This window comes from Salvelinus fontinalis, chromosome 3 (genome assembly GCF_029448725.1).
Source record: "Salvelinus fontinalis isolate EN_2023a chromosome 3, ASM2944872v1, whole genome shotgun sequence".
Lineage (NCBI taxonomy): Eukaryota > Metazoa > Chordata > Actinopteri > Salmoniformes > Salmonidae > Salvelinus > Salvelinus fontinalis.
The window spans coordinates 40549144-40557070 of NC_074667.1; the positions used below are offsets into that span (position 1 = coordinate 40549144).

The 7927-nt window shown below is 42.8% G+C and overlaps 1 protein-coding gene across 1 annotated transcript; it reads right to left on the reverse strand.

Annotated features, from left to right (window-relative positions):
• Nucleotides 1-2882: 2882 nt before the first annotated feature.
• On the reverse strand, nt 2883-7611 carry LOC129834649 (photoreceptor ankyrin repeat protein-like). Its single transcript, XM_055899844.1, has 4 exons — nt 7333-7611; nt 6976-7105; nt 5714-5854; nt 2883-3694 (listed from the first exon to the last, which is right to left on the reverse strand). The coding sequence occupies exons 1-4, from the start codon at nt 7609-7611 to the stop codon at nt 2883-2885; spliced, it is 1362 nt and encodes a 453-aa protein (XP_055755819.1).
• Nucleotides 7612-7927: the final 316 nt, after the last annotated feature.

Below are 7927 nucleotides of genomic sequence, written 5' to 3' on the forward strand. Positions count from 1 at the left end.
CAGACAGGTGGAGTCTTTGAAGGGGTATTATCTCTCTGAATTTCACTGAATCCCACACATACTGTACAGATATATACAGCCATACCCCAGACAAATTACTTTAGTATACTATGCTCTAAATACGAGTATTTCTATATTTATATACTATAGTTTTCACTGTAGTGTTTTTGCGGTAGTATGCTATAGTATTCACTGTAGTGTTTTTGCGGAAGTCTACTGTAGTATTTACTGGAATGTTTTTGCGGACTTGACTGTATTATACTATAGTATTCACTATAGTGTTTTTGTGGACTTTACTGTAGTAAAATGCTATAGTATGCCCTACATGATCTAGGGATACTACAATGTGGAGAATAGTATTCTCCAGTATAATAAAAAATTATATATGTCACGTTCCTGACCTGTTTTCTCTTGTTTTTGTATGTGTTTAGTTGGTCAGGGCGTGAGTTGGGGTGGGCATTCTATGTATTGTGTTTCTATGTTGGGTTTAATGTGTTGCCTGATATGGTTCTCAATTAGAGGCAGGTGTTTGACGTTTCCTCTGATTGAGAACCATATTAAGGTATGCTGTTCTCACTGTTTGTTTGTGGGTGATTGTCTTCCGTGTCTGTGTATGTGCACCACACGGGACTGTTTCGTTTTGTCGTTCGTGTATGTAGTCTGTTCCTGTTCGTGCGTTCTTCGTCATTTTGTAAGTTCTCAAGTCCAGGTCTGTCTACATCGTTTATTTGTTTTGTAGTGTGTTACAGAGTTTTCGTGTTTCGTGTTTTCTTTAATAAACGTAATTATGGATTCAACATACGCTGCGCTTTGGTCCAATCCCTATTCCTCCTCTTCAGACGAAGAGGAGGAGAACGACCGTTACAATATAGTAAGCACTACACGATCGAGGGTTACTACAGTGTGTAGTATAGAATTCTCCAGTATACTACAACATTCTAAAGTAAGCAGTACATGATCAAGGGATACTACAGTGTGTAGTATAGTATTCTGTAGTATACTACAACATTATATTGTAAGCACTACAGAATCGAGGGATACTACAGTGTGCAGTATAGTATTCTACTGTATACTACAACATTCTATATAGTAAGTACTACACATGATCGAAGGATATTACAGAGTGTAGTATAGTTTTCTACAGTATACTACAGTTTATCAAAGTTTACTACAGAATACTATAGAATTCTTAGTAAGTACTATAGTATTCTATAGTAAACTGTACTATGTTTTTATGTGGGAGGCCTACACATAGCTACACAGAGAGAAGGGTAGAGATAAAACACTGCCTTCAACCCCATACTGACCAACAAAGACACACTATGGCTGATGAATAGGAGTGTGAGACTGAAATGCAAGACTTTAAAAATAGAAATGTAAGTGTTTGAGTTCTTAGTAGAGAACTATGAAGCAGAATCTAAAGAGCCAATGTGTTTGATGTATCATTTTTTCATTAGTGTTGTGTATTACAGTCTGATCTTCAAAGTATTTTGTATTGACTTATTGTACTTAGGCCCTCTTACCCTGATCGTTTTTACAGACTAAGCAAGAGAAAGTCTCAAGTAAAGCAATGAGGAATGTAAAAAGAGAAACAAGGTTGCTCTCTGCTGGCAGGCTTGAGGTAATACGTAGGCCAAGTGAAATCTGTTTTTTTACCGACAAAAATAAAAAGGTGCCAACTTTGCACCAGCGAATGCTTATATCTGGCTCATCCATCAGATTTTTTTTTAGATACTTAATGATGGTATGGCCAGAACTAACTTCCCATTACCTTTGACTTCGTTCCCCATCTCAGACCGAGATTTTCTAGTTTGGAAGTTACATATCTTGAAAACTTGATTGCTGACATGCAAAACATTTTGGGAATATATCAACAATGGACTAATGAAACAATTACCAAAGGATAGTCTTTGGTTGGAGTTTTCCTTTAAGTTGTCCCAAGTTGTCTTAAAATATCTCCAGCACCACAGTAAACAGCACATAATCAAATCTCTTCATAAAATCACATCATCTCACTATGGTTTATTTACAATATTTACAAAATAAAAGGACCAACACATCAACTAAATCAATTCATTATATCATTAGTAAGATAGCTATTGTTTGAAAATGGCATCCAAATTTGGAAAAATACAGGCAGAAGTGTCCAACTGCAACACCACCCAAAGTGCCTTCGTTTCTATATAAGCATTCAACAAAACACAATATTTTTGCACACTTGCATAAGCTTTTAAACATTTGCCAAAATGATCATTTTAGCACTGTGATTTGATTTAAGTTATTCCTGAGGTGTAGGTCTAGTATACATGTATTTTTGTGTGTTTAGAATTTCTGAGAATTTACAGAAAGGGACTAAGCCTATCCTTTTCCGCAATAAACTTGTACATACAGTAGGTCTATGTGTAAAGAGAAATTACCATCTAGTAGGATGACTGTCTCTTTCACTGTTGAAAGAGACCAAAGGCAATTGAAAGTTCCTTGTGATAGTAAATCAGTAAACCCTGAGTCGTACATTTGTTTTAGATACAGCAAAATCGTATTTCTCAATTGACACCCATGCCAATAAGACAAAAAGACAGCATTGTATTATCGGCATACCCTGGATAATAGTTTCATCCATCCCCTAAAAGTCAAAGAAAGTTTCTAAAACAGTTTTCGGAATATTTACAAAGCAGTATGAATGATATGGCTTTAAGAAAAACTTTCACTGCGTTGGCCAAATGATCTGGAAAGAATTCAGCCCTTCTAGTACTGAGCAGTACTTCAGAATTCAGATACAGTCAAGCTCACAGTGTGAACGTTGCATAATGTTTTAAGTGTAACTCTTGGAAAAAAATATTGGAAGTGGGCGGAATTAAAATAAATTGGCAGTGTTAGACACCTCACTTCTTCTGTTTCTTCTCTTTCTTTTCCTTCTTGGTCTTCTCTTTATCTTTCTCTGCCTTCTTCTTCTCCTGCTTCTCTGCCTTGTACTTCCATATGGGCGGCTCCAGATGACCCTTGTGCCTCTTCCTCTTCTTCTCCTTCTTAGGCGTGGGCTCTCCAGACTTGACTATCTGGATCTTTGGGATGCAGCCAGAGGGGAACACACTGTTCCTGTGGGCCATGTGCCTGGGGATGAAGGTGCGTACCCCGGTGGAAGCTATAGAGATTATGCTGCCCCTGCGCTCTGTGTCCACACAGCAGGACGTGGCGATGGTCTCGGCTGAGTGGATGTGGGGAATGATGGAGGATACGGAGCCATTGCTGTGGCACACAGAGCTCTCCCCCAGCTCCTTCTCCGAATGCTTCTTCACCAGCTCTGGCACAGCCAGGCGCCTCTTCCCCACTTCAGGGGGGCTGGTGGGGCAGAGGGGCCGGCAGCCGGTGGCCACTAGAGGGCTGTGGATGCTGGTGGTGATACGCACCATGTGGTCCAAGACCCCGTTTTCCTGGGGATCTCGGGGAAAGTTGAAGCCGAAGGTGGACTTGATGCGCTGGGTGATCTTCTGGCTGGCGCTCTTGTTGGCCATGGCCTTGGCCACCAGCACCTTCAGCTCTGGCCATTCGGGGACGTAGCTCTCAGCGAACTGCTCGGCCCTAGGCCGCAGGTTGAGGCGGCGGAGGCGGTTCAACGTCTCGTAGCGACCCGTCTTTAGTGCCCAGTCCCTCGCACACTTCTGCTTCGTGGTGTCTACTGCATTTAGGTCTGCACCTGGGAGAGAAATATCAGAGAAGGAAAACAATTGCTTTCAGGCCACAATATTTATCCATTGAAACACTGTCATTGATGTTACATTGCATATAGCCCTGTAATATAGTATCATAATGATGATCTTGTGCTACATGAATAATAGAAAACAAAGATCCTTCTTGGAGAATCAATTATATTTCAGTTGATGGGGACAATTGATGCTGCAGTAGTTTATGTGTCGGGGGGCTAGGGTTAGTCTGTTATATCTGGAGTATTTCTCCTGTCTTATCCGGTGTCCTGTGTGAATTTAAGTATGCTCTCTCTAATTCTCTCTTTCTCTCTTTCTTTCTTTCTCTCTCTTGGAGGACCTGAACCCTAGGACCATGCCTCAGGACTACCTGGCATGATGACTCCTTGCTGTCCCCAGTCCACCTGGCCGTGCTGCTGCTCCAGTTTCAACTGTTCTGCCTGCGGCTATGGAATCCTGACCTGTTCATCGGACGTGCTACCTGTCCCAGACCTGCTGTTTTCAACTCTCTAGAGACAGCAGGAGCGGTAGAGACACTCTCAATGATCGGCTATGAAAAGCCAACTGACATTTACATCTGAGGTGCTGACCTGTTGCACCCTTGACAACTACTGTGATTATTATTATTTGACCATGCTGGTCATTTATGAACATTTGAACATCTTGGCCATGTTCTGTTATAATCTCCACCTGGCACAGCCAGAAGAGGACTGGCCACCCCTCGTAGCCTGGTTCCTCTCTAGGTTTCTTCCTAGGTTTTGGCCTTTCTATGGAGTTTTTCCTAGCCACTGTGCTTCTACACCTGCATTGCTTGCTGTTTGGGGTTTTAAGCTGGGTTTCTGTACAGCACTTTGAGATATCAGCTGATGTAAGAAGGGCTATATAAATACATGTTTTATTTGATTTGAAGGCTACAGCTAGCTGAACATGTTTTCCTCAACTCTTTCAGAATATTGGTAAATGTGAACTGGCATTGAGAGACTGTGACTCCGTTGGATACTACTGATCTTCCGCAGAGGCCAAAATAGCTAAATAACCCTCGATAATCCCCTGGTAACCAAGACGAAGGAATCAAAGATTATGGCAGAGTGAATTAAGGTAGGCTGATGTCCCCAAATTGATCCCTTAAACCTGGCAGCCATCAATAACACATTCAATCAACCAGGGAAAGCTGACCTCAAACATGGGTAGACACACCACAGGTACATCCATCCATCCCAACCCAACTACATTACTACATACTTCCTATAACCTTAGGCCTTCAATCAGTATGTTCATGCCTAGCCCGAAATGGAACAGAAATTAATTAAGACCATAATTGCAAATTTGCTGACTGGGGAGCAAAGCATAGGGTAATCCCATTATTCTGTGTGTGCTACTATCTCTTCCTCCTCTCTCCTTCTCTGGTCCTTTTTTCCAAATCTGCTTAGAGGTATGCCCTTTGGAATCTGGAGTAATTGAATTACTTCACCTAGTGGGACCTAATAGATGGCAGTGGACACAATCAACTGTTGTGTGTCACTACCAGGGGCGGACTGGGACCAGAAATCGTCCCTGGCATCTATAACACACCAGCCCATTTTTTCCTTGATGCCCCCACCGGCCCATCTTTTTCCTTGAGGCCCACCACATCAGCTAATGTTTTTCTTTGAGGCACCCATATTAGAAGGATAATTATAATTTTGAGCAAAAAACCCAAGTTAGACAGGCCTACTTGGCTAAAAATGGACCAACCCATCTGGCATTGGCCAGAAATGCCAGATGGCCAGTCTGCCCCTGTTTACTACGAACACTGAGGTGCCTCTGATAATACATACATGTGAGCTATTTGCTATTGTGAACGATGCACAAACATATAATGTAGGCTTCTACCCAGTAAACACAGGTAGGTAGATTACATTTTTGTACTTCTAGCATCTATTTGTCTGGTTGTCTAAACACATCTAAGATATTCCCTCATGTATACAGTAGGGTGTATAGTAGTGTTGAAGTGGAGGAGGCCTCTCACACACCGGCCATGACGAGGGAAGACACCACATCGTCTCGGCCCTGCATGGCAGCTTTGATGAGTGCAGTGAAGCCACGGCAGTCCCGGATCTCTGTGTCTGCTCCGGGGTAGTAGTTGAGGATGTAGGTCACTGTAATGGTGTGACCTGGAGAAGGACACAGGGTGAGAATGGGTTTAGGAGATCATGAGATGCCATTGAAAAGATTAAAGGCCTGTCACAAATGGCACACTATTCCCTATATAGTGCACTTCTTTTGAAGTATGCTGAACAAAAATATAAATGCAATATGCAACAAATTCAAACATTTTACTGAGTTTCAGTTCATATAAGGAAATCAGTCAAATAAATTCCTCAGGTCCTAATCTATGGATTTCACATGACTGGGATTACAGATATGCATCTGTTGGTCACAGATATCTTTTAAAAAAAGGTAGGGACGTGGATCAGAAAACCAGTCAGTATCTGAGTATCTGAGTCAGAAGGTGAGTATTTGCCCACTGAAGTCAGTTACAATGCTGAACTGCTGTCAGGTCAAGACCCTGGGGAGGACAATGAGCATGCAGATGAGCTTTCCTGAGATGGTTTCTGACATTTTGTGCAGAAATTCTTTGGTTGTGCAAACCCACAGTTTCATCAGCTGTCAGAGTGGCTGGTCTCAGATGGTCCCGCAGGTGAAGAAGCCGAATGTGGAGGTCCTGGGCTGGCATTGTTACACGTGGTCTGCGGTTGTGAGGCCGGTAGGACGTACTGCCAAATTCTCTAAAACGACGTTGGTAGAGAAATGTATATTCAAATACATATGTATATTCTCTGGCAACACCTCTGGTGTACATTCCTGCAGTCAGCATGCCAATTGCATGCTCCCTCAAAACTTGAGACATCAATGGCATTGTGTTGTGTGACAAAATTGGACATTTTAGAGTGACCTTTTTATTGTCCCTACCACAAGGTGCACCTGTGTAATGATCATGCCGTAAGGTGGATGGATTATCTTGGCAAAGGAGAAATGCTCACTAACAGGGATGTAACAAATTTGTGCAAAACATTTGAGAGAACTAAGCTTTTTGTGTGTATAGAACATTTCTAGGATCTTTTATTTCAGCTCATGAAACATGGGACCAAACTTTACATCCTGCGTTTATATTTTTGTTCAGTATAGTACTCTAAAACTGGTGGTGACATTTGGGACGCAACCTAGAAATCTTGCTAGAGAGGCTTGTTTTACTGTGTAGAATTTAGTAATAGGTCTGGTGAGAGTGGCTAACCTGCTTGTGAAGCGATCATCAGTGCAGTGTTGCCATCGTTGTCCTGGTGATTTATGTCCAGGTAGGGACAGTGGTGAAGATGTTGCACAATTTCCAAAAAACCCTTATAGCACGCCACCATCAGACCGGTCTATTGGGTGAATAATTAGGATTAGAATGACATTTCAAAAAATCACACTGCAACAGATTCAAGGCTGCAATTAAATCCAAACCAATTCTGCATGGCTTTAATGAAAGCCTTCAGTGTCTATATACAGGGCATGGTGCTCCTGGTATTTGAATTAGTAACCCTCAGGACACGCTGGATCATACACCACCAAAAGGCATCCCAAATGTGAAATAACAAGAGACCCATACCCAGCCATTGTGGTCCACCTTCATGACCTCCTCTTTGGTAACCCCTCTCTCCAGAACCTTCCGGAGCGCCAGGGTGTTGTTCTGAGCACACGCCTCATACAGCGTGTTGGCTGTGCCCCGTGAACCACCTTCCTGCTGGTAGTCTGGAAGCACTGAGTCATCTGAGAGGACACTCCCAGAATCCGACTCACTTTCTGACAAAGACACCTCTGAGGCGTCCTCGTCAGGCCCTTTGCCTAGGAGGGGGTCCTCGGACACAGAATTCTTCACGGTGGCCATCTTGTGGCTCCGAGAGACCCGAAAGCAGAGTGGAAGAGACGGAACTGGACCCTCAGTCTACATCCCAACTGGAGCTCTGAGGAATAGAACCAGAGGGGTCAAAGGTCAAAGACTGAAACACAGTCTGGCATGGGCCCACACCTAGAGATCTAGGGAACTTAACCAGTGGTCAGACCAGTTTGTTCATTGTGTTAGCATTGAAGTTGAGGCACACCCATAAAGATAGATAGAGGACGCAACATTGAATCTGTCCCATTATGGTGTCTGTGAGCGTATGGGGAGCACCATTAAGGCCATCACCATTTTGAAGTAGTCA

Excerpts from the sequence above, each read along its gene's own strand:
- LOC129834649 (XM_055899844.1), bottom strand. The coding sequence starts at position 7,611 with ATGGCCACCGTGAAGAATTCTGTGTCCGAGGACCCCCTCCTAGGCAAA. Across the intron at positions 7,106-7,332 it reads AGGTGGACCACAATGGCTGG|ACCGGTCTGATGGTGGCGTG; the intron begins GTATGGGTCTCT and ends TTCACCCAATAG. Across the intron at positions 3,695-5,713 it reads GTCTTCCCTCGTCATGGCCG|GTGCAGACCTAAATGCAGTA; the intron begins GTGTGTGAGAGG and ends TTTCTCTCCCAG.